This window comes from Citrus clementina, unplaced genomic scaffold (genome assembly GCF_000493195.1).
Source record: "Citrus clementina cultivar Clemenules unplaced genomic scaffold, Citrus_clementina_v1.0 scaffold_2, whole genome shotgun sequence".
Lineage (NCBI taxonomy): Eukaryota > Viridiplantae > Streptophyta > Magnoliopsida > Sapindales > Rutaceae > Citrus > Citrus x clementina.
The window spans coordinates 22,342,854-22,368,793 of NW_006262688.1; the positions used below are offsets into that span (position 1 = coordinate 22,342,854).

The following is a 25,940-nucleotide window of genomic DNA, read 5'->3' on the forward strand; positions in this document are numbered from 1 at the left end:
TTTTAATATTAAGCCTATTATCAGGAAAGTAGATTTTTTTTTTGAATTCTAAATAAATCTGAATCAATTTAAATTATATCATATTATTATTGAATATGATATAATATGGTGTTAATGTAACTATATTTAGTTAATTTATTTATTCATTTATTAGTAAGTATTATTGCCACATTTCCAAGCTTTGTTTTTTAATTAAATAAATATATTTTTTTTTTACACATTTACAGATTCACAAATATAGATTTACATAAGTAATCCATATCTAATCCACCGACTGCAAATTTTTAAATTTTCAATCTAATCTAATCCACCAATCCACGGATCGGATTTCTACAGATCAGATGGATTGAGCGGATCGGATTGGATTCGAACAGCCTTACATAATCATACATAATTGAATGCAACACTTTAATATTCTAAATAAGTATTTTATAATTAATTTTATTGTTGTTTAAGACGTTTTGTATGAAAAATATTCATTAACAATTATAGAGATAAATAATTCTAATTTAAAGAAAATATAATAATAATAATAATAATAATAATAATAGCCTACCACTATATTATCACAAGTTATAGAGATGAATAATAATGTTAATTATTAAACTTATTTAGGTATGGATGAGAATTAATTAATTAGATCGGGATATTTTAGAAAATATCTTCTAATGATGTCATTCAAGCTTTTTAGATTAAGTAAAAAATAAACTAGCTTAATAACTTAGTGATTGAAAATTTTCATTAAATTAAAAAAACAAACGGACTTACTGACTTAATTGATTGTAATTAAGTCAATTAAGTCATTAAGTCAAAAACAAAAACAGCCCCTGAGTCTCCTGACAAATTTATTAATTCTTTAATTCAGCAGTCAAAACATTTAATTTTAAAGTTTATTTTAATATGGACATAATATAAAAATATTATATAGATTTTGTGAGTTATTTTAAATGTTAAATACAATTATTTATATGACTAATCTATGAAACACAATTTATTAATATTAAAACATACCTGACATATTAATAATATTAAATAACTTTGTTTAACATTTAAACATCATTTATAAAATTTATGTTAGTTATATTACATTATTTTAATATTAAATTTTTATTTATTATAGAAGTTAATTTAAAGTCAATTTTTGGATTATTTAATTAAAAGATATAATAGTAAAAAAAAATATGTGCGATCATTTATAAAATAAAGGAGTCTATATAATTATTTAAACAAACTTTACAGACGTGAGTGAGTTTTTCCATTATGAATTTTTGACCATCTACTCCATAACCACAAATGGTATTGAGGCCACATTTGTCATTTTATTTTGGATAAATATTTAGAGCGAAAAGTTGTTCTGCAAAGAAAATAAATTTTACTTTGAGTAGGGCTACACATTCTAAAATTTTTATCTTAAAAAATTATTATAAATAATGTGACATTTATTAATTAGAAGATGAGATAATACAATTAATTTACTTAAATTTTGTAAAAAAAAATCATTTAATGAATAACACATCATTAAAATAAAAAATTTAAAATATCTATCATTACTCTTTTACTTTTCAAATAAAGAGAAATTTTATCCCATAGTATGTACCGGAGATTTGAACATTATTATTTTTATCACCATCACCACCACCACCATCGTCACTAATTAATATAATATTATTATTGTTAAAATTATCATTATTATTTTTACAAAAATAAAAATAATATAATAATATTTTAGCTAAAGACAAAAGTAGAATTATAAAATTTAGATGAGGATAAATTGAGAAGTTTAAGTAATAGAAACCTATTCCCAATTCCATAAAAATAAGTTGTCATCTTTTAATCTCAAAAATATATTAATTTTTATCTATTTTATTTTTATACACACTTCTATTTTAATAAATAAAAACTATTAATCGTTTTTATTTCGAATTCCGATCTTCAACGGTCCGACCGGAAGTAAATGCGCCGTAGAAGTTAGAACTAAAGAATAGTTGTCAAATTTGATCCTCATTTTGGTAAGAAGGTAGGAGTTTAATACAAGTGAAATAAAAACGTCTCCGTGAGTAAGACTGTAACAACACAGAGCTTACCAACTAAACGTCCCATTTCACACCAAACCGTCTTTCATGTGCTTGTCAAAACTTCCCAACAAATTCTCCAATTCCGAACACAACTTTCACATCTCAACGCATTTTGACTGTAATGGCTTTGGAGTGTGTGGCTGTCTTGGGCTGGGGAGATTCCGGGTCTAGGGCATCTGGGTTAGTTTTTAACGGGGTCCGGAATTCGAACAGGACGCCGCGTAAATGTGTGTGTCGTGGCGGGTTTTCGGGTCTGTCGGGTGACAGTGTGATCAAGTCTGCTGACAATCAGAACACAGGAAAATCGTCAAATGTAAACGATGTTCCCGGGAAATTGTGCAAGGATTTGATCTCGCTTCCAAGTGAGTTTAGCTTTTATCAGTGGCCTTGCTTCTTTTCTTTTATAAATCAATTCCTGTAAAGTTCCTATTTAGTTACGTCTTTTAGGACTCTTTGGGATAGAGTTGTTTTGGCGTTTATTAATCTAGCCGTTGTGTTAGACTGTTAATGCTTGTTTTCCATATTTTCATATATATTTTTTGAAAGGATGGTAAGCAGTTTCTGCTAAACACTTCAGCTTTCCTGCTTTTAAAATACGGCTGAAGCCGAACATTTACTATGGTTTCACATCATTGCCTCTTTAGGGGAAAAAGAGGATTTGAATATGGGATTTAGTATTGTGGATTTGGAAATTTAAGCTCAATATTTCAAAGAAAATTTAGGAGAGGTATAGACAAGATTAATAAACTATAAACTGCATTACGACTTCTTACACGTATGTTACCTGCCAACTTGAGCATATAAGTTAAGGGGTTGCTTGCCAACTCTCATATAAAAGTTCTCTGGGGACTGTTTTATTCTTTGCTACCATGAGATTAATTTCTCATAAAGTTCTAACATGTTTACTGGACAACTGGCAATGTGAACAATCTTGAATTCAGGGACCAAAAATTTTTAAAAGAATAAAATTTTTTTGCAATTTGTCATAAGCTTAGTATCATGGACTTTGATGAGGCCATAAATTACTAACTTCAGAGAATCAGAATCACAAGGATCACATAGCTTCACTCATGTAAAGTAAAGGAATAATGGGGTAGGGCTTATCTGCTTGCGTACCATTCTTCATTCTGGAAGTTACCTAACTATTTTTCTTAGGAATCATGCCATCTTTGACTTACCTTTTAAAATGCACACGTCGATTCTATACATATGATATGGCAAGCAATGAGTAAATGAAAGGAAAGTTGAGGAAATGCTTAAGCTGTAATTACCAAAGAGAAGCAAACTTTTTTCAATGTATTCCTCATTCCTAGCCTCCGAAAAATTATATCGTCTTTGTCAAATATCTGATTCACATTGTTTCTAAGTTGGTTGTCTTTCTGCTTTCAATTTTTCTACCAACTGCAGAACCTTTAACTGTAGCTGATTTTACTGTGACTCCCAATGATGGTACGAAGGTGCGAATTTCATTTAAGGTGAGATGATTGAAAGGAAATGCTTGAAGTTAGAAAATGGTCACCTTTTTGTTGTCACACTGATACATTTTGCTCTCATTTCCAAGTAGAAGATGCATTCTGTCATTTAAATTGATGATGCAGGGGTTACCTGGCTCATTCAGTGAGGATGCTGCACTCAAAGCCTACCCAAAATGTGAAACTGTACCCTGTGATGAGTTTGAAGACACTTTTAAGGTTTAGTGCAATATTTAAGTGATCTTTTTGGCTGATATTTTGCTGCATGCTTGAGTGCAACGATTCTTCATTCTTTCTTTTGACATTACCATAACTCAAGGACTCCATATTTTTTTGAGCTTCCAATTATTTGGTAATAACTCAATTCATGACAAAACAGATTTTATTACTGCAAGTTTTTAGGCAATCAAAATGGTATTTTCTTCTAGCCTCATAAAACAGAAAAAAAAAAAAAGGTATGCCTCTTTGTTAGGTATCCAATTACTGTCTATTTTGGTTTGATGAGATAACAACCCATGCTTCTTTAATACTTGTTCTTTTGCCAGGCTGTTGAATTGTGGCTTGCTGACAAAGCGGTTCTTCCCATTGAGAATTCTTCATCTGGAAGTATTCATCGCAACTATGACTTGCTTCTTCGTCATAGACTTCACATTGTGGGTGAGGTGCAGTTAGCTGCTAACTTCTGCCTTCTAGCGCTGCCAGGCATTAAAGCAGATCAGTTAAAACGTGTTTTAAGCCACCCACAGGTTAGGCTTATACTTTTTTCTTCTATTTTCAGTGTCCTCTGGCATAGTGGCATGCCAAGACTTTTTTGACTCTACTGGTTGATTAGTTAATCACCACGATTAATTTAAATATTTATACTTGAAGATCATGAGATTGAATGGATTATGGATGATTCTAGTGTTTGTTCTAGAGGAATGTTAATTCGTTTGGTGACTTATTTATTTCCTCTAGGGCAGTGAATTATGTATAATTTCTATTAAATTATAACGAAACCCACAATATTTGTTCCTTTATTCAATGCTTGAGCTTCATGTTTGGCTTAAGTTTTTCTTAAAAGCAGAGCAGGTTTGTGGATTATAGGTATGATTTGGCCAGAGAATAATGTTTAGTAAGTATAGGTGAGATTATTTATGCACTGAGTGCCTGTGGTAGTTGTAGCCCGTTCACCTCTATCTAGCTTTTATAATTGTGTTGGAATTTTATTTCTGTCACATGTTTCTGTATGTTGCAGAATCTGTTAAATGCAGATTCTTCTTGTGGTAGAAGTTTTAAATAATTAGATTTTGTTTGTAGGCACTTGCCTCAAGTGATATTGTCCTGACTCAGCTAGGCGTTGCCAGAGAAAACGTTGATGATACAGCTAGTGCTGCTCAGGTGATTTATAGAAATCTCTTCAGTACTGCTTTCAGCCTTTCCTTATCATATAAGGAAATGTTCTTTTATCTTATTCACTGAATTTTAATTTAGTATGTAGCCTCAAATGGCCTGAGGGATGCTGGTGCTGTTGCAAGTGCCCGAGCTGCAGAGATATATGGGCTCAACATACTTGCAGATAGAATCCAGGTAAATTTTTCGCTTTTCCATTCTTTAGATCTGACAAATTTGCATATTCTCTCACCCTGCAATTGACTTCACAATTATGAATGCAGCTTGTGCAGCTGTACCTATAGTTCTGTACATTAATTGTTCGTGCAGTTGAACTACCTCTATGTAGTGTATCCCATTGCCTTATCCTTTTCTTAGTACATTTTCGTATTTCCAAGGGACTTGGACAAATTCACAAATATTGGTGCTCTGGTTCAACTGCCTTCAAACATCTCTGCACCATAGTCTAGGTCCCCAATATACTAATCAAACGGGAAAAATGTTATCAACCACCAAACCTAGTGATCATTTTTGTTGACAACTGAAATCGCACAAGTACAGTGCACTTCAACACCCCATCCAACAAAAAGAAGGGATGTAGTTAGAAGTGGTCAACAATATTATATGTTCATTGTGTCATCGTGCCTGGCAGTGTAATTGGGATCTGATTCAGTTCGTACATATGTATTGACTTGTAATAAAGATTTATTAGTCTCAAATGGGTTGTGAGGGGATTTTTTTTTTTCCAGTCATGTTATGCATTCTGTATATATATATATATATATATATTTATATATCCTCATAGGAAATGATTCTTTCTTTTCTTAAATGTGCTGCTTTATTCTTACGCAGGATGAACCTGATATTATAACTCGTTTTCTGGTACTTGCAAGGGATCCTATAATCCCAAGGACTGATAAGCTTTTTAAGGTAGGATGTTACTTTACCAATGTCAATCTCTTACATTTGCTTAAACTTAGCTAAACTGGATATCTCCTTGCTTCCAGACAAGTATCGTGTTTACTTTAGATGAAGGTCCTGGTGTATTATTTAAAGCCTTGGCTGTGTTTGCATTGAGGGAAATAAATTTAACAAAGGTATTTGCTGCAAGAGTCCACTTTTATTAGTTCATAAACTTGCATCAAAGCCCAGGACATAACTCTTTTTCATCTCCACGTCATGCCAGATTGAAAGCCGTCCACAAAGAAAGAGGCCATTGAGAGTGGTTGATGACTCTAATACTGGGACTGCAAAGTGAGTATGATATTGTTATTTACTTGAATCAGACAGAGCACCATAATTCAGGGGAAAATTTAAATGTTGACAAAAGTTTATTTGGATAATCTTGGTCAAAAGTTAACACTACATTGAGAATGGAACAGGGATACTATGCAACCTGTACACCTTAATAGAGTCAATTTTTCAAATGTGGGACACAATTGCTTTCATGCATGCAGCATTTTGTTATCACTGGAAATTCTTTAATTTCCTATGAGTCCACATGCCTGTTCAATTGTGTCAGAGTTTTGATAGCAGTTGCAACCTTCTTGACCATAATCCAAGTCTAAAGGAAATTAAAGCCCCACAATTATCATATGAGTTTATATATATTCAGATGTTTAAAATAATTGACTACGGTATAGCAGCATGAGGTTTTTGGAAAACTTTGCTGCTCTCCGGGCATTCCAAAATTTCACTGGTCTGGTCTCCCTTAAATCAGTCAGAGACCACCACTCAATCCTTTGTATGATCTCCTATGAGATATTGAAAACACATTCTTTCCAAAAGGAACAAAAGTTTGTCAAATTACAATTTGAACCCAGTGATTTGTTCTATCTGGTAATAACATTATTTCCCGTGTGGTATGCTCCAAAAAGTATGTTTCAAGCTGGACTTTTTAATCTTGTAAATATTAGACTATTTTCTAGTTGAGGTGGGAGGAGATATTGATTGATTGTGCAGTTAGATTCACTCATTCATGGTTTCAGGTACTTCGACTACCTTTTCTATATTGATTTTGAGGCTTCTATGGCCGATCCCCGTGCACAAAATGCGTTAGGACATCTGCAGGTTTGTTCTTAATTGTAATTTTAAAGCATTCTTTTATTCAGTGGTAAAAAAACCGAATCTTCTGTCACACTCTTACTATAACAACCTCAGTTGAAAAGCCAAAATGAAATTTTGCTACCTCTGGAGTCGTAATAACTGCAATACCATATTGGCCTAGAGCCACATATCATTTTGAAGACCTTTGTATTCGCATAATTTAGTTAATAGTGGAGAAGAAACTATGATTGTGGGCTCTCGGTTGAGTCCTTACTACTGCCATGTTAGGGGTTCATGTTGTCATGAGGCCATAATTGACTTTTGGCCATTAGTGATGACTTTCTTCATGATAATTGGTTCTAATGATATAAAAGTATCACTCTATGAAGACAACAGAGACTTAGTTTTTCTTTATTTCTGTGCAGGAGTTTGCTACATTTCTTCGCGTCCTTGGTTGCTATCCCATGGATGCAACTCTATAGCCAGAGTCTCCTTTGCCTGCTTTCCTAGTTTTTGTTCCTTCCCCATTCAGCTGGATGCAGAACAGTCTATTCACTTTGGAAGGGACTGCTGGAGCACTGCTGCCACAGTTTCAAGAAGTTTTGAGCCATTTGAATTCTGGCCTGGTGAAGTGAGCGTGGGGATGACTAGGTCAATAAAAGAAATCTTCAAGGAAAAGTAGATAATTTATGGCCCTCAAGCTGTATGTAGATTTGGATTGTAGGTTCAAGCTTTGGCGTTCTGTTTGGTGAAGCTTATGTAGATAATGTCTGAAACCTAGGTTACAGAATTTGGTTCACCGGTTAGTGATTGAATCCAGAAATATTGGGTTTTCGCTGCACGTTGCAGCATCCCTCCTTTTTCTTTAGAAGATATTTTGCATAGGTGTTATTCAAACACATGCAGTCTAGGTCCTCTAGGATGGTCACCCCACCACATGCCTCTTATCTGTAATTTTTGTTTAAATAACTACAAATCTTTGTTTTTACACTTGTCATGTACATTGTAATGGAATCAAGAATAAGATATTTTCTTTGTGTAGGAGGAATGAATTTAAGAAAAAAAGAGAGAGAGAGAGATAGAGAGAAAACAAAAATTGTTTATTTAAACAAGTATGGAGTCACTATCGTTTCTAGACAGAAAAGCATATTCTTTACCCAAAATGAACAGAACAAAAACATCCCATTTCTCCCATTTGGCCCACACTCCTTTTTTCTCTCTTGTCTTTTATTTTAACTCTAGGCTTCCATTTAATATTTACTTATTCACTCATAAAAGCTAAAACTAAATCATTCCTTAAATTACCAGCATAAAATAAGCCAAAAATGGTAGTTGGTAAAGTTGGATGAATAAGACTAACAGCACCCAAGGATCCTCATTGCACAGAATATTTCATAAAGCTGGGCAATCACTAAGGCCAAAAAAGCTACCCCAACATGACGGTCTCAGCCATCCAATTCGGTAGTCGCTTTTCCACTTTGGTTTGGTCTGCATACGAACCTTTTCATTAAACAACGTGTCTATAAACATTTTCTTGGTTCCAATGCAAACCGGACCCTACAGAAATGACCAGGTTCATTGAACCTTCAATAGACTCCTCCTACTCGATGGCTATTTAAAACATAACATCACGTCATAGCGAGGGAGCTGAAGCAAAGAAAAATATTTTAATTTTGATCAAAATGGATGTTATGTTAGCTTGAGAGCGTGAGCCAATGCTGCTTGTGATGTTGCCATTGCTTTCAGGTAATACTTCCGTATCTTTCTTTTCAAATATATAAAGATTATTTTGTGGTATGTATTCGATTCCCAGTTTATATTTATTTTCTAAATTGTTAAGACATGTTAAGATTTTAGATTTGTCATGAAAAATCGTTTCCTCCTAGGTGGTGTTTTCCACCGAATCTCTTACGTGTATAATTCAACCAATCATGAAAAATTCACAGAAAAATATTAGGAAAAGGCTGCACTTTTGGGTATTGTAGACAAGAAGAATAGAATGATCTGCCATTGGTAGATATTTCTTAGAAAATTGGGAAACTAGAACAAGTTTCAAAGAGATGCCGAAAAAGACTGAATTTTTATTTGAAGGAAAAGGATGGCCGGTATTTATTTTGTCTATGGTTGTCATTACATAAACTACCTGTTGTTGACTATCTGATTGCTGTCCTTGTAGAATTTATTAATTAATTCCTTGTAATGATCAAGAATTAAACAGATTATTCAGGACTTGGACACGATAATCAGCCAATGATTCTGAAGATAACTTTAGTATAAAGTTTTAAAAAATGAATGGCAAACAAATCTAGAGCTGGGGTCCAGCAACGGCATGCAGAGAGCTTCAGTTATTGACGAATTGCCGGCAGATTATGATTTAATAATTGGAATTAGTAATTTGTACAAAATTTTGTGAGACTGGTCTTGTTAATATTCTGAAGAAAAATTTTGCATTTGTAGCTTGCAGTGGAGCTGAAAATCTTGCTTTGATTGAACATGCATTTATTAGCTTCTTGTAATCGTGTAAAGCCCGATTGTTTGCTTATTCAGTAACTAATTTTGTTTTCTATTTTGTGCACTGGACAGGCGATGGAAAGATCGTACAAGCTTTGGAAGTTCGTGGCCTCGATATGCACAAGGCATTTGCAAATATATTGTTTTTCTGTAGACATTCTTTCTAGAGCTGTCAAACGTCTCGATGGCCTATGTTAACCAATGCCATTTGGTGAAAACAGAAGAGTTGGTAGTGATGTGATGTTCTGTTTCACCACTGCATTCATGGCAATATGCTCATTAGAGATACTCTATGCTCTTGCACACATGGTGAGAAGAGAAGAGTTCCCCTAAAGAACTTCAATTGTGTTCTCTTTTATTCATAGATTGGAGAATGTACTGCTTTCATTTCTTATTACCAATGATATAGAGAACGAGGGAAAACAAATAAGGTGTAGCAGAAGAATTTTTCCTTTTTGCTCATACCAATAAGTGTTCCCTTTAAACTTTCCGTTTTCCTTGTGTGATTTTGTAATACTGTGTACTTCTGTGGTTCTGCCATTGATGATCGAAATTCAGATTGCTATTGACTGATAATTTTTTTCCATTATTTTCCCCTTTTTTTGGGCCGTACACCGGACGATGCAATTGCTTCTCCATGTTCAGTTCAGGAATCGAGTTAGCAGCGGCTTGAAATGTCTTTTAAGTACAAAAATGAGTTTATCATATGGTGAATCTGCGACATCGTGTGGACTTTACAGCCCACCTTCCATTCACATTATTGGAATTTTTCTTTCTTAGCACGACAGATGATAACATGCAAATTGTCGGAACTATATATGATAACACTTGTATTGACAGCAACTACAAATTGCGGGGAAAAAAATGAAATAATGATTATTCTACATAAGTATTCCGTCAATCAATAATACTTCTTTTTCTTGTTTTCAAACGCTTCAAAGTCGGGATTCAAAATCGGTGAAGCCCATTTCTGCCTTCCGAATTTCCTCTTAACCTGCAGGGATTCACTTCTGAATAAAGCTGAAGAAGATTGTTGAACCACCAAAACTGAAGCATGCGCGGTAGAATTTGATGACACCAATGTTTCTCCAACTGGCCCCAGCTCCGGATTATCGACCCAGCCTGATAATCCCATTGTCAATGGGGACTTCACATTGTCGCCGCGTCCAATTATATAAAGCTCATACTCACCGTACATTGTTGTTATTGATTCCACAAGTTCCTCAACATTACTCACCATTTTGTCGTTATAAGTTATGGATGAATCATACATTGTCTTGAACCTGAACTCGTTAATAAACTCATCATCAAGCTCTTTTTCCTTCACGTCCCTTGCTGTATCTACTAAATCTTCATCTTCTGTATTGTTCAGATCTTCCACAAGGATACCTGATTCTCCATCCTTATTATAGACATACCGTACAACTGTCAAATTGACACCGGGTTTCCCTGCCATTCTCCAAGCATAGAACAATGCCTCACGATCATCAGGCCCGCCAATGAATAGCATGCAAAGCTTCAGCCCCTGCCTGCCGTGAAGCGATGACTGCGCTGATGTTATGACTGCAGATCCAATGCCACGATCGACAAGTATGCCAATGGAACACGGTGCCTTAGCCAGCAAGTTATTGTTCACTTCTCTTATTTGGTGGTTTTCGCCTTGTAACTCACCATCAGCTGTTGGTTGCTTATGAAATGGGATCAAAATTAGGGCAACAACTTTGTCTTCAGCAATCTCAAAGATGTCCTCGTGTATGCTGGTGAAAGAGGACACAGCAGTGAGTGGTTGAACAGTAATATCGTCGTTTCTATCCTGATAATGCCTGAAGGCATTGATGATAAGGTCTGAATCCGCCAGCTCTCGGATCGAGTTCTGGTCACTAGTTTTAGTCCGGAATGCATCATGAACAATCAGCATAGCTGAGGCACGTCTAGTGAGCTCAACAAGGTGCACCGCAAAGACACAAAGGGGCGATTTTTTTGTAGCATTGGACAATTCAAGGAGGTTGATGATGCCAGAAAGGTTTCCAACTGAATGAATGCATGTGAGGATTCGAAGCTCCGTGTCTGGATTTCTTCTTTGTATTGTCCTTTGCTTGTATTTCCTTGTTCTCTTTGCCTTTTTGTTGGCTAAGAAGAAGATTGGCCCTACTAATCCCGTCATTAGCAAAAGCATGAACACCATTGCTGCCATTAATATGTTATCTATAGCCTGCAATCAAAGCAAATTTCATAGTAATTAATCAACTATAATTTGATTGTCAAACATATCAAATGTTTGACAAGTTTATTATTTGTTTATACCTTCAAGCTCCGGCCTTCATTAAGAACGATAAGTGCCATAACACCTTTGGTGTTCATAAGGCCTCCAAGAGCAACTCCATCCCTCACAGGCATGCCATAGCATAAAGCAACGAGCACCGTACTCAAAATTTTGGCGGAAGTAGCCACAATTGTTGTCAGCAACAGGTAAAACAGCTTAGTTTTGGAAAATAACTCCAAAAAATTGGTTCTTAGTCCACTAACAACAATGAAACTCGGCAACCAAACCCCAGAAATAAACTCTTCAGTTCTTTCCATAATGTTAATTGCAAGCTCTCCATTTGGAATGATTAGTCCAAATATGAAACCACCAGCCATAGAATGCATGCCACAACCGTCTGCTATGAATCCACAAACAACCACGCCCAGGAGAATGACACTTATGTGTGTATCACTAAATTTCCCAGCTTTCTTTTTAGTCTCCTTTATCATCCAAGCAATGCAGGGGCGCAAAACAAACCAAAAGATCAATATGAAGCATATTATAGGAAGCATCGCCATTAGAAAAGCCCCCAACTCTGTAAGTGCAGGTCCATGCCTATGCTTAGAATAGTGATTAAAGGCGACAATGACCAGAACAAGAAGAAACCACGAGGAGAGATCATTAACAATGGCTGATGATAAGGCAGTTTTGCCAATATCAGTGTGTAGGAGCTTGACATCAGAGAGGATTCTTGCCAAATCCGGGAAGCTTGTGATGGTTAGTGATATAGCCCAGAACAGGGCACCCAAATTAGGCGATTCTCTAGTGATGCCTTCATGGATCGGAACAAAATGTAAGGCAGCACCTATACAAAATGGAATCACAATGCCAGCAAAGGCAATGCTTAGTGACTTCTTTTCCATGCGCTTTACTGCAGAAACGTCCATTTCTAATCCCACCAGGAACATGTAGAAAGTGAGGCCTAAGCTGGAGAATGTTTCTAACAACACTGTGTTTTCGTAAGGGAAAAGCTTCATCATTTGTTTAACTATCGTATCCGGTGACAAAGACTCGAATGTCCCAAATGTAGACGGTCCAATCAAAATGCTAGTCTACATATGTATACACAACACAATGAACAAAATTAACAAATTAAAAAAAAAAAGAAAGAAAGAACCCAATTAACTAATCTTGACCAAACATGAATAAAAATGTAGCTAGGCATGTTAAAAGGTTGTGGTGGTGCACGTACCAAAAGTTCAGGGATGAAACGAGGCTGATGAAGAGGTTTGAGGAGGATGATGAAAAGGCGAATGGCGACGATTGCAAAACCAAGTTCGGTGGCCAAGAGAGGGACAGCTCTCATCATGGGGTTTTGCCTTTGCCATGGGCTGTCATATTTGTTAAATTCTTCAGGATAACAAACCTGTATTTCAAGTCCCCCCGGACGTGATATTGTGTAATTCCCAAAAGTAACATTCCGTGGCTTCGACATTATCCTCTCCTAATCCTCTTCTTCTATTGTAATTATTCCAAGGCTCTTCGTGCCGATAGATTTTTGCAGACAAATTGAATGGGCAAGACAGGAAACTAGCTAATGTTTTGTCGGATTTCCGCACAGAGTGTGTCCTGATTTTTGCTTTCACTGTCGTTATTGTCCTTATTGCTGTTGCTGCACAGAATGTGTTGTTATCCTCTTTTAATGGGGAGCTTATGTTGTTGGGTTGTAACCTCTTTTCATCACAATCCTATAGTTTGGAGAAAGTTGTTTAGAGGTTATGCTTCTGTCAGTTTAGGTTCATAAACTTACCAATTGGTTGAGACTCTGTGCTGACATTTTTAGGAAAATAATTCTATGAAACGATCTTATAACACCTGTCAGCGTGTCAATTGAACTGACTGTTCGTTATAACTTGTCTCCATAGCAGCAAAAGCTCTTTTTATAATAATATTGATATGGTATGGTTATAACCAAAGAAGATTCATAAAGATTAGAAAAATTACGATAATGATAAACGGTTTCTATCAACATGGTGGTTTACTATTAGTTCTTGAAAAATTATTTTTACCTCCTCTAAAAATAGAAAGCTCATATTTTAGATTTGAGGAGTAAATAATTAAATGCCGTAGAGTTCATTTCTAAAGTGTGCAAAATTTTTCTGGGCTACTTCCATAACCGAACCTCGCAAAATTCGTGTGGGAAGATAATTACATAGTTTCCTTTTCTGAAAGTTGTGATGGATAAATAAACAATCAAATTCATTTTGTTAAACAAAATAGTTTTCTTTTTTGAAAGTTGTGATGGATAACTAAACAATCCAATTCATTTTGTTAAACAAAATAGTTTTCTTTTCTGAAAGTTGTGATGGATAACTAAACAATCAAATTCATTTTGTTAAACAAAAATTATTTATAAAAGCTCTATAAATAATTAAATACAACATCCAACTTAAAAAAAAAAAAAAAAAAGAACTACTTCCAAGTTCCAAGGAAAGAGATGTATCCAACAGTTTATTTATAGCATCAGGCCTTAGCGATAGAAATCCAGCCAAATATTCTTATTTAGTTCGTTATTTTAGAGTAATATTGTGTATCCTATTTATTAACAGCACGTTATTTAAGTCACAATGGATGTGGCCGGTTAATTATTAATACTTTCATGAAGTAACAATGAAGTTACAATTCTTGAAAAATTAATAAAATATTAATTAGAAACATGATATGACATTTATGAAATTATTAGCACCCCTCCAAACGCTCCTCAAATCCTTTTGAATGTTTTACAACTTTAACTTTTATTAAAATTTCATCAAATGACAAAATAACAAATTGAAGTTAAATTGTAGTTACGTAAGCTCAAATTATTATAATTTATAATTTTTATTAAATTATCGACTTGAGTAAAATATGAACCCAAAAGAGTAATTAATGGCTGCATTGCTAATCCGAAAAGAATTGGAGGAAAGGTCCTGGAAAAACAAAAGTGTTGTTGGCACTCTATTGTTGCATAAAATTTACATATCAAGAAGCAACAAAGAAAGAAGTTCGTATAACTAATAGTAATTAAAATAAAATAAAAATAGAGAAGGGAAAAAAAAAAAAAAAGAAGGTATATGAGCAATTCGAGGAGAAGATTAGGGATGGGCATTCCGTTAGTTTCAGGCAGTCATATATTATGAACCGATTGACTTTTCGGTATGGCCTGTTTTCAGTTTGAATTGAAATAAACAAAAAATTGATAAGTTTATTTTAAACACCAAATAAAAAAGAATTTTTTCTTGTTATTAAAAAATACTTATTTATTATAAAATTGTTTTATGTTAGTACGTTGTAGAAAACATGAAATGATTAGTGATTACAATTTGAATTAGACTAAAAAATGATCAAATTTAGGCGAAAAATCTAAAAAGTTGGCTAAGAAAAAATATTAAATTTCTTAAATCAAATCATATAAAATCAAACTGAATTGAACTAAAATAATTCAGTTCCATAGTTCAGCTTGTATTCAATTCAAAAAATTTTGAACCAATCGGGTTTGGTTTTGGGGCAAAACTAAACCGAACTGGTTAATGTGTCCACCCCCAGAGAAGAAAAAACAAAGTTGATAATTGATATGGGGTTAGAGCATGAAAAAAGAAAATTGAAAGAGTATAATTTTATAAGAAATAATTCTGATGAAGGTTCTTTTTGTCATATATGGTGGTTTTATAAGAAACCTACATTACTTTTAAGGGTGGAACTATTTGAATATATAAAATATTCACTGTACTCATCTTCTCAATAAACTCACTTAAAAAGTTTTAAATTTTATGTTTTACTTTACACACTCATTTTAATACCCAACATACCCTTATTATATATTAAATTATAGTCTTCTTCCAGGGTTTGACAACCCTTTCTCCTTTTCTGTAATAGTTCTTCCATGGCTCCTTCTCTTTGCAGCCATTTATCTTCCATAATTTCAAACGCAAATCTTCCTCTCAATTTCAGAAGTACTATAAGAAAATCGCTAAAAGCATATAGAAAATTAAGAAACCCCAACTAATAATAAAACAACATTTGTAACAACATTAATTTTAACAATTCATGTTGTCTCTCATGGCTCTTATTGTCTGAAAAATAGTTAATTGGCTGAATTCATGCTTTACCATCAAGAAATTTCTCCCAAATATTAAAAAATTTCATTTAGTCTTTAGTTCGAGAAGAGATGGATTAAAGAAGGAGTACTAAGTATATTTCTCATTTAATTATTATTGTGTTATATATATATATATATAAAAGTAATTTTTATTTTTCGGGTGGTCCCCTGGACATAAGTGAGAGCGCACATGTCTCTTCACCCGTATTGTATGTCAGTTTGTATTTCCGTATCTGTACAATGAGCCTACTATTCAAAACTACGATCCAAAGATAACTGTGCACTCGAAGCCCCGCTACAGTGAACAGTGCAGAGTTCCAGATGTTACTGTGTACTTAAAGTCCCGCTACAGTGAACAGTTTAAAGATTTTTGTATATAAACCGAGAGGAAGACTTAGACTCCTCAGGTTTTTCATTTCTCATTTTCAAAGCCTCTCTCTCTACTTCTCTTCCTTCTCTCTAAAACTCTCTCTCTCTCTCTCTCTCTCTGGGAATAGGAATCTGGAATCCGAAGACAAAAAGGAATTTCTCCTGTCTTCAGATTAATTTCCCATAATTTCCCTTTCTTCTCTACAAAGAAAAGCAATCAATGTAAGCATTCCATTTTTAGTTTCATTAAAGCACTTATAATTTTATTTAAAGCCATTTCAATTCCATGTACTTTAAATTTCTGCAATTTACTTTTCTGCAATTTAATTTTATGCACATTTAAATTCCAACAATTTATTTTTAAAAGCACTTGTCTTTTCAAAGCATGCTTGCAGACTGGTCTTTATCAGATCTGCCATAAAATTTGTACGTTCCTCTGAGGCAAAAAGACCGGATCTCGATCCTCAGTTGTAAATCTTCTCTTCTCCCTCCATTCCTTCAGAGCACCATTTCCGGGATCCGAATCTGGTACTGTGTATGTACCCAAGCCTTTAAAAGTATCTAATCTAAATCTGGTAATAGCCCAATAAAAAGAATCAACCACGTTTAAAGCAACTTAATTCTATTTGGTAAAGAGATAATTGATCTTGGTATATAAGCTGGACACTCGAGGATGCGGACTACTGGTCCAAAGCGCTATTAAATATCGGCTTTAAAATAGCTAAGCCGGAGCGATTCCTCAGATAACAACGCAAAGTACCATATCAAACATAAAATTGACCAACTGCGTTCAAATTTGTTTGATCATTGAATGCTCCAAAGAATTCTATAATAATAGTAGTTTATGATGGGAACATTTTAGCAATAAAATGTTTTATTAAAATAAATAAAAATAGTCTAATGAGTATTTCAAATTTTCAAATAGTCATATCCTACTTTTAAATATATTAAGGGATAACTAAAGAAATAGTGATACTATTAGCACCTCTTTAAACCCCTTTTTTCTCTCAAATAACCCTATTAAAATATTTAAAAATTATATCATTTTCCTTAACACCCCCCCCCTGGATCTAAAAATAACCTTAATTCACCCCACTTCTCCTTAAACTCGTTTATGGTCTTTCTTTTAAATACTGTCAGTGCTAAACTCCTAATAGAGCGAAATTGAAAGTAAGAAATATCATTCACAGCAGGCAATTAAGAGCTTTGATTGCTTAGTTTGTAACAATCCCACTAAAATCTAATTCAAAGAATGAGGCCTTTCTTCTAATCTTTTCATGCTTTAATTGTTATTGGTTTTTAACAAGCAAGAGCTTTGATGTGCTTACTTCTAGATTTGCTACTTGGTCAATCAATTAATTACTTTTTCCATTGATTTTCAAACAATAGCTTCAACAATAAAAATTTTGTTTGAAAACCAAATAAATCATAATATTCTTTAGTTTTTACAGCAAATGTTTTCAATTAACATATTTTCATAAATAATCACAATGGCTTTCTATGCAAATGCTGCTTGAATTGTAATTTTGTTGAAATAAAGTTAAGAGTGTGTTTGGTAATATTTTTTATCTAGTATTTTTGGCTCTTATTTTAGAGAAAGAGAATGATTTTTTTAAAATGAAAATTTGTTTGGTAGTGTGTTTTCAAAACAACGTATGAAAATGAAAACAGTAAAAATGTGAAAAATAGTAAAAATACGTTTAGTTGTTTGTTTGAAAATATAGAATTTTTTTTATAGAATATTTTATAAAATAATTTTTTTTAATTTATTTATAATTTTATTTGTATGATTATAATTTTAATCAAAATGAAATCAAATTTCATATAGCAATAATAATCTTTAGAAAACCCTTTTATATTTTATTAAGTTTAAGAAATAAAAATAAAATGAAAAATAAAATAATGAATGTAAAATTAATTAGCATAACAAAATAAAAAACCATACTACAATTATATTTATTATAAACATTTAAGTAGTTCATTTGTATTAATTATATTTTACACCACAAAATATAAAGAACAAAAGAGTACAAAATATTTGCATCCAAAATATGACTAAATATCTAAAGACCCTGTTTAGCAGTACAATGAAGAAGAAGAATATAAGGTAGTGAAATCGTAAAAGTTACTGTTTTTATAAAGAAAAAGATAAGGTGAAAGTAAAATTAATAAAATAATAAGTTAATAAATGATAGTGGTGGCGCGGAATAACTTTTTATCTTGCTTTTTTTTTTTTATGTTGTTCTCTAGCAACTCAAGAACCCTAATTTGACATTCTTGAGTTTTCTTTACAAAAGTTAGAAAACGGAAATATTTTATTCTCCATTTTTTTTACTGTTTATCAAAAAATGACTTAACCAAACATGCTTTGTATTTTTTATTTCTGAAAAATAAAAAACACCCATAAAAAAAGTTACTAAACGCACCCTAAGTTTCTTATCGTTTTTCAAAATTTTACAGAGTTTGTGATATTTGAGTATAAAGAGTTTCAAAAACAAAATATGTAACCAAAGGTACTTGTATCCTTTTAAGTAATTTGAAAGAGGCTAGCAAATATTTAAAAGAGATATAAAAGTATGCCAATAGTCTTAACAAATCTGGCCCCGAAATGAAGAAACACAGAGGGTTTGGGAGCAGCATATAAATGAACGATGGGTCCATTGCCATTTGCCAAGCATTAAAAGAGGGTGGCATTGGCAAAATTTGGGCGTTCGCACAAGAGCTGAGCCATTACTGTCACCTGCCAAGACAGTACGGCGCCATTCACACAACGCGTTTGTTGAATCCCACCTAAGCTATTCAATCGTTGCATTCACAAAGACAAAGCCTCTCGCCTCGGTTAGTTCGTTCATGCTAAGAAATTGATTAAGGGCTATTCTTGGGTATTTCCACTCAGACCAGAGCCAAAAAGATTGACTGACTAGAAAGTAAAAACTGTTTTTTCAAAATAATATCTTGCTTTATGTCCTATATGATCAGATAATAAATTAATTAAGAGTCGTATAGAAATTTCCGAGTGAGATTTGTCACTGATTATAATTATTGTTGAATAGACAAGACTCGCGTTCTTTGTCCGGTTCTACTTTAAGTCAAAGAAACAGGACAGCATATTTACTAGAAGAATACCGTAACGCCCGCCGATCACAGACAGACAAGTTGATCGATTCATAATTTGTTGAAAATTGACAATATTATTTTCTCTCCCTTTTTTTTTTTCTGTGTTCTTTTTTAGTTCTTGGGAAAATGTTATTGGTGAACTACCATAAACCTTCCTGCAGTCAACCATCCCCCGGAATTTAAAGTGGTAATTTATAATCCCGAACATAAATCAAGCTTTTTTCTTTTTTCCCTAGGAAACGTAAATCAAGATTGGATATTTTAATTTTTACCAAAAGATCAATATGTTTCGATTTTTTGCTTCATGGGAAAATTAAAAAGCCCTGTTGGTAATTATGGGATTTTTTTTTGGGGGGAAACACATGTAAATGATGTAATGCCAGAAAATTAGGACTTGTTTATGGCAAACCAATGACAATCCCACAAGCTTGCCTCACATTTATCAAGTAACGCGGTTGTGTGCCGAAGAGTGTAAGGACTTGTTTATGACACTTCACTCAGTTTTGCTTGGATACTAGCTGCAGAAAGTACAGCTCATGCCCCCCTGGTTTCTCTTCTTACAAAAAGCCCCCATAAGCATCCAAGTTGTCTAATCTAGTATCTATTTTCTATCTCAGTTTCAAGAACCCTCTGATTCTTCTCTTCACCGACACTCTCACAGCACATGTTACTTAAGAGCTGATAAAAGCCAAAGGCTACCTCTACCAAAGCAAAAAAGAAAAAGAGAGAGAAAAAGAAAAAAAAAACTAAAGTTGAGATAGTGAGGTAGTGATTGATATGGCTTTACAGGGATAAAGAAGTTGGAAACTCTCTTTCTTTTAGTTATTTTTGTTACCATCTATTCTTGTTTAAGTTTTTGCTCAAGGTTGAGTGTGAGGGAGATGGCTAGTTATAGCAGTATATGTTGTTTGCTTTTAGTGTTTATGCTTGTGAGTTGCACTAGAGGTGAAAGTCCTTACAGATTTTTTAACTGGAATGTTACATACGGTGATATTTATCCTCTTGGTGTTAAACAACAGGTACGTAACTACCTTTTTTTTTATTTTTTTTCCCTTTTTGTGTGCGTGTGTTTCTGTGGATTTATTTGATGAAAATGTGTTATCATGGCAGGGGATATTGATTAATGGGCAATTTCCAGGGCCTTCCATTGAGGCTGTGACCAATGATAACTTGATTATCAGTGTTTTCAATGCCTTGGATGAACCATTTCTCATCTCTTGGTTAGCACCACCTTCTTTTCTAACGTAGTAATTATTATTATTTTTTCCGTTACTCTTGGAGATTCTTTATATTAACACGGTGAAATAGTTAAAGGACCTCTGTTTTCATTAAAAAAAAAGAAGAAATAATCTGCTTTAAATATGGTAGTAGTTTCATTTTGTTGCGCGACGATCCAAGATCTAGCGGTTGCCAGGCTGTAGTTTGATCACACATCTTTACACACATTTGGTTGTCTTGAACTTCATCTATATGGCCCCTTTAATCACCCTGTAAGTTGCAACTTACTGATAGAATGAGACTAATTTGTTAAATCATGATACTGAATTCTATAGCCTTTTAATGTTTTGGATTTAGATCCAACAAACGGAAAAAAAAAAGTAAAGAACAGAGATAGTCTACTTTCTTGGATTTGTGGTCCTTGTTAGATTATTGTAAGTGATAATGATGTATAACCAATTTTCAATCTAATTGATGCACATGGGTAGAATCAAAATCATATCTTTTTTGCACATGAGTTTGATGAATACGCAAATTTCTCATGGTTTGTGAACAAAATATGTGAAAATCATGTGGCCCTAGTTCATGTTAAATCTAGTTTAATAACAATAGACTAATTAAAAACTTACCATGATATGCTGTAATTTTTGTCCAGGAATGGTGTCCAGCAGAGAAGGAACTCTTGGCAAGATGGAGTTTATGGCACAAACTGCCCAATCCCTCCAGGAAAAAACTTCACATATGTTCTACAAGTCAAGGATCAAATTGGTAGCTACTTCTATTTCCCCTCTCTTGCTTTTCACAAAGCTGCAGGTGGCTATGGTGGCATAAAAATTGCAAGCCGACCACTTATTCCTGTGCCCTTTGATCCTCCTGCTGGAGATTTCACCATTCTTGCTGGAGACTGGTACAAGAAAAATCACACTGTAAGTGACTAACCTAAAACAAATGTTATTTAGCAGTGAACATGTAATGCAGCATTGAAGGTCTCGAAGTTATGTATATATATTTATTGTCTTTTACTTGAACTTTTATAGGATTTGAAAGCAATTTTGGACAGTGGGAGTGATCTTCCCTTTCCTGATGGTCTTGTTATCAATGGTCGGGGTTCAAATGCTAACACATTCACAGTTGATCAAGGTTAGTGATTGCCATAAGAGGTCTTTTAATTTTTTGTTGTGGTGTTGTGATGGTCTTATACAATATGAGCTTTTTTTAAATTTGCCATACAGGCAAGACCTACCGGTTCCGGATATCAAATGTGGGGATTTCAACTTCAATCAATTTTAGAATCCAGGGTCATAAAATGCTGCTTGTAGAGGTCGAAGGAACCCACACATTGCAGAACACTTATGATTCTCTTGATATCCATTTGGGACAGTCCTACTCTGTTCTGGTTAGAGCTGATCAACCCCCTCAAGGTTACTACATTGTCATCTCAACACGTTTCACATCACAGGTGCTTTCTGCAACCTCCGTTCTTCATTACAGTAACTCAGCTGGCAGTGTTTCTGGTCCTCCTCCTGGTGGGCCAACAACTCAGATTGATTGGTCTCTTGAACAAGCACGTTCACTCAGGTATTTGCAAAATCCCGTGTCATTTTCCCTATATCATTGTATGTACCTTGTTTTACCTAAGTTTCTTCCTCAGTTAGGCTACTTGGACACATGACTAGCTGAATTATCCTATTGTGTTCTCTCCATTAGGGTTCAACCTAACTATAAAAAATTGCTACTGTATAGTTTGTTGAAGTTTGAGAATTTCTGATAAATAAAGCGGCATGCCTTGGTACACAATATGGAATACTTGATACGGCAAAGCAAAATCAATTTAACTTAGTTGCTTTCCAGAATATGCAAAAATTCAGTTTCTATCTGCCGCAATTTAAACTTGTTTTCAATTATCAATAATCTCATGCCATAATTTGAACCAGGCGGAATCTGACAGCAAGTGGACCAAGACCTAATCCCCAAGGCTCATACCACTATGGTCTGATCAACACTACACATACTATTAGACTCCAAAACACTGCCCCAACTATCAATGGCAAGCAGAGGTATGCTGTCAACAGCGTGTCATTCATCCCAGCTGACACGCCTCTAAAGCTCGCAGACTACTTCAAGATTCCCGGAGTATTTAGCGTCGGAAGCATCCCAGATAACCCCACTGGTGGTGGTGCATATCTCCAGACTTCTGTCATGGCTGCTGATTTCCGGGGTTTTGCTGAAGTTGTGTTTGAGAATCCAGAAGACACTTTGCAGTCATGGCACATTGATGGTCATAACTTCTTTGCCGTAGGGTAAGTCTAACCAAAAAACTAAAGCAAATATTGAATTGGCCAATGCTTATAACTGCTACAGCTATTGGAAATCTATTTTATTCTCTGGATTCTGAATTTGTGCATGTTTTTGATATGGGCAGGATGGATGGAGGGGAGTGGACTCCTGCAAGTAGATTAACTTACAATTTAAGAGACACAATTTCTCGTTGCACTGTTCAGGTATACTAACAAATCCATATTGTTAAATTCTAACTAAATCTCTGAAGTCTACCAAAAGTCTTAACAGTATATTTTTACTTTCTGTAGGAATATCCTCCACTTTTTTCTTTCCCAAAAAAATTATAACTAAAGGATTGCAATTTGTTATGAAGCTGTGTTTGGTTTGAGTGCAGGTGTATCCCAAGTCATGGACAGCAGTTTATGTGCCTTTGGACAATGTGGGTATGTGGAATATAAGGTCTGAGAACTGGGCTCGCCAGTACTTAGGCCAACAATTCTATTTACGAGTCTATTCCTCTGCAAATTCATGGAGAGATGAGTATCCTATCCCAAGTAATGCTCTTCTATGCGGCCGGGCTGTGGGGCATAGAACTTGACCCCTGTAAGCACGGCATGATTGCTAATATGTCACAAGACAGTGACAGTCTTGAATATGATCTAGAAGAGAAGATATCTGATGGCTTTACTCGAGCCATTTTACAGTATTTTTTATTGTCACAAGTTATTTATCCGTTAATTGTTAGGAGATGGCTCGCAATCAAGAATGATTTTCTCTATTGCTTTGTAGCTTAAACCAGTTTACCATATACTGCAATTGGCCAAAACTGGCATTCTTTTTCCGCTAAATCCAGTTTTTATCATCCATTTCAATTAGAAAATGGTTCAATATGTTCAGAAGTCCTTTTTGATAAAATGTCTTATTTGTACATTTGGTTCAAGGTCCGTTCGTCATCTGTCAAGTTGCAAGTTTAATTGTGATTAAACAAATGAACATTGCTAGAGGAAGCAAAACTTGAAACTGTTGAGCGCAGCCATATTAACTGCCCTTTTCTTCATTCAGTTGCAGAAATAATAATTTAGGGAAAAGCTGTATAATTGATTCTGGACACCGCTCTGTCATGAAGCTCCAATCCAAATTCATATTTGCACTTACATTGTATAACAATTCTGACATAGAGTGCTTAACTTTAGACTTAATTTATCTGAGAAACAGCATAACTAGTATCACGTCCATCGGTACCCTATGGTGCCTTCATATGAAGAAGAATCAGTCTTCTTGTCACAGCATTGCCTCTGCAAGCTTATATCATTAATTTCACTGTTATTGCCGTGACTCTTGATGGGCTGCTTGCCTCTATTCAATCCAAATCCAATTGTCATGCACATTATCTACCTATACCCTCGCTACTCCAAGCTTGCTTCATCTTGTTTCTCAGACGCAGGCTAATGGTAGTTAGAGCCAATCCAGTTGCAGGAATGTATGTGTCTCAACCCTCCATTCTATTCTATACAGCAACTGTACAGACAGATGATGGAAAAATCTCAGCTGTCAAAATCCGATTTGAATGCAGGATTAAATGCAGTTGGTTTTGAACATTTATTGGCAGTGGACTAAGTAGTACTCTATTCAATATTTTGGAAGTGTCGGCGGAGTTGACTGCCTTGTATATGTAATGTAAACAAGCATGGCCCAAAAAATAAAATTAAAACAATAAAGTGTATGGGCCATTGTTAATTATGGAGACGGATACTACCTTTATTTATTTTTTTTCTTTGGTCTCCTCCAATGAAATAAATAATTAAAATTAAATTTTAAATTTTAATTTGAACAATCAAGTCAGTTTTGTTGACTTTATTTATAACCAAGTCAATTTTTTCACTAAATTTCGAAAGAATAGGGCTCTGAGAGAGACTATCACAAAAAGTTAGGAGAGAGTGGCTAAACGAATTATACAGATAACGACGAAGGCCACTTGCATGCAGCTTCAAGCGTTCAACCGCACATGATCACAAACTGCGTATACATCGTGAAAGAGAGCAATTGTTCTAATCACGTTAATTATGAAGCATTGGGGATGACAATGGGGAGGGGTGAGGGAGGAGGGAGGAGGGGGGAGGAGATCAATCTCTTTATATTCATCCATGATATTTTGTGTATGTCCACATCCCCTCTTTATTTTTATTAAAATTATTTAAGAGAATCTTCATTCAATCTTCGAATAATAACGGGGGATCCCCGATGGTTCTCGATCTCCTAATAACTAATATATTTTTTTGTTTTCAATTTTGAGTTAATTATATTAAAATAATAAATTCAAATAAAAGTAAAGTTTGAAATATATCTTATATTAATATCTATTACAAAAGGCACATGCATTAAATTAGTAAGTAACGCTGCTGGCAAGGGATACAAACTATCATGAACAAATTAATAACCTATACAAAATTGTTACAAATAAAATTAAATTTAGATTCAAATTTAACTTTTCAATGGTGGCATGGACACTTTATAAATGTGGACTATTTTCTTTACAACACAATAGTTAAGTCGAAGCAAATCAAGAGCAAATATTAGATTAGATTATATATTAAAATTGTGATTTGCTGTGGGCAATTATAACATCTAAAAATAAATAAAAAATAGATTTAAGATAAATAAAAAATAGATTTAAGTTTAAAATATTTAATGAGTATTAAAATTAAAACAAAAGTTTTGGGCTAATAGAATCTGTCCGGTCTTTTTAATGTTCTAAATAAAAATTTAGGACTTTAATTAGTTAATTAGGACTAAAAGTTTAATAATATAAATATTTTGATTTTTTTTACTTTTACCAATACTTATAATTTTATAATTCAATTTTTTTTATTTACTAGTAATTTTAAAAAATAAAAATTAAATTAAAAATTAAAATAGGGAAATTGGTAGGGGATGGGAATTCCACCTCATTCCCGTTCCCTCCCCGAATAAGAAATTGGGTAAAAAAAATTTCTCATCCCTTTCCCGAATAAGAAATTTGGTATGAAATTATCCTCATACCCTCCCCGAATGGGGAAAATCCCTGAGGGTACCCATCCCTATGGAAATTTTTGCCATCC

At 34.1% G+C, this 25,940-nt stretch overlaps 4 protein-coding genes and 1 long non-coding RNA gene across 6 annotated transcripts in view; 4 read left to right on the forward strand and 1 right to left on the reverse strand.

Moving 5' to 3' along the window:
* Nucleotides 1-1,963: 1,963 nt before the first annotated feature.
* LOC18050384 (arogenate dehydratase/prephenate dehydratase 1, chloroplastic) lies at nt 1,964-8,003 on the forward strand. The gene is made up of 11 exons (XM_006447515.2): nt 1,964-2,437; nt 3,483-3,550; nt 3,674-3,766; nt 4,093-4,293; nt 4,847-4,927; nt 5,021-5,116; nt 5,771-5,848; nt 5,926-6,015; nt 6,105-6,172; nt 6,907-6,988; nt 7,390-8,003. The coding sequence occupies exons 1-11, from the start codon at nt 2,197-2,199 to the stop codon at nt 7,444-7,446; spliced, it is 1,155 nt and encodes a 384-aa protein (XP_006447578.1). The 5' UTR covers nt 1,964-2,196; the 3' UTR covers nt 7,447-8,003.
* Nucleotides 8,004-8,581: 578 nt separating this feature from the next.
* LOC112100748 lies at nt 8,582-10,051 on the forward strand. The gene is made up of 2 exons (XR_002907036.1): nt 8,582-8,710; nt 9,548-10,051. It is a non-coding gene; the product is annotated as an uncharacterized LOC112100748 (long non-coding RNA).
* Nucleotides 10,052-10,376: 325 nt separating this feature from the next.
* On the reverse strand, nt 10,377-13,215 carry LOC18050385 (cation/H(+) antiporter 15). Its single transcript, XM_006447516.1, has 3 exons — nt 12,973-13,215; nt 11,780-12,832; nt 10,377-11,687 (listed from the first exon to the last, which is right to left on the reverse strand). The coding sequence occupies exons 1-3, from the start codon at nt 13,213-13,215 to the stop codon at nt 10,377-10,379; spliced, it is 2,607 nt and encodes an 868-aa protein (XP_006447579.1).
* Nucleotides 13,216-19,687: 6,472 nt separating this feature from the next.
* Nucleotides 19,688-23,962, forward strand: LOC18050386 (L-ascorbate oxidase homolog). 2 transcript variants are annotated; one of them, XM_006447517.2, is made up of 8 exons: nt 19,688-20,363; nt 20,455-20,564; nt 21,218-21,488; nt 21,600-21,702; nt 21,795-22,140; nt 22,497-22,862; nt 22,985-23,063; nt 23,237-23,962. In XM_006447517.2, the coding sequence occupies exons 1-8, from the start codon at nt 20,226-20,228 to the stop codon at nt 23,438-23,440; spliced, it is 1,617 nt and encodes a 538-aa protein (XP_006447580.1). In that variant the 5' UTR covers nt 19,688-20,225; the 3' UTR covers nt 23,441-23,962. The 2 variants fall into 2 exon arrangements, with proteins under 2 accessions (XP_006447580.1, XP_024046834.1); XM_024191066.1 differs by lacking the exons at nt 19,688-20,363; nt 20,455-20,564 and adding an exon at nt 20,712-20,834.
* A 1,928-nt stretch (nt 23,963-25,890) lies between these two features.
* The window catches only part of LOC112100975 (glycine-rich cell wall structural protein 1-like), a 541-nt gene continuing 491 nt past the window's right edge, over nt 25,891-25,940 (forward strand). Inside the window, exon 1 of the mRNA XM_024190852.1 lies at nt 25,891-25,909. Coding sequence (XP_024046620.1) covers nt 25,891-25,909 — 19 coding nt within the window. The remainder of the gene's footprint in view (nt 25,910-25,940) is intronic.

Excerpts from the sequence above, each read along its gene's own strand:
- LOC18050384 (XM_006447515.2), top strand. The coding sequence starts at position 2,197 with ATGGCTTTGGAGTGTGTGGCTGTCTTGGGCTGGGGAGATTCCGGGTCT. Across the intron at positions 5,849-5,925 it reads GGACTGATAAGCTTTTTAAG|ACAAGTATCGTGTTTACTTT; the intron begins GTAGGATGTTAC and ends CCTTGCTTCCAG. Across the intron at positions 6,173-6,906 it reads TCTAATACTGGGACTGCAAA|GTACTTCGACTACCTTTTCT; the intron begins GTGAGTATGATA and ends TCATGGTTTCAG.
- LOC18050385 (XM_006447516.1), bottom strand. The coding sequence starts at position 13,215 with ATGTCGAAGCCACGGAATGTTACTTTTGGGAATTACACAATATCACGT. Across the intron at positions 12,833-12,972 it reads GTTTCATCCCTGAACTTTTG|ACTAGCATTTTGATTGGACC; the intron begins GTACGTGCACCA and ends ATACATATGTAG. Across the intron at positions 11,688-11,779 it reads ATGAAGGCCGGAGCTTGAAG|GCTATAGATAACATATTAAT; the intron begins GTATAAACAAAT and ends CTTTGATTGCAG.
- LOC18050386 (XM_006447517.2), top strand. The coding sequence starts at position 20,226 with ATGGCTAGTTATAGCAGTATATGTTGTTTGCTTTTAGTGTTTATGCTT. Across the intron at positions 22,863-22,984 it reads CATAACTTCTTTGCCGTAGG|GATGGATGGAGGGGAGTGGA; the intron begins GTAAGTCTAACC and ends TGATATGGGCAG. Across the intron at positions 23,064-23,236 it reads TTTCTCGTTGCACTGTTCAG|GTGTATCCCAAGTCATGGAC; the intron begins GTATACTAACAA and ends GTTTGAGTGCAG.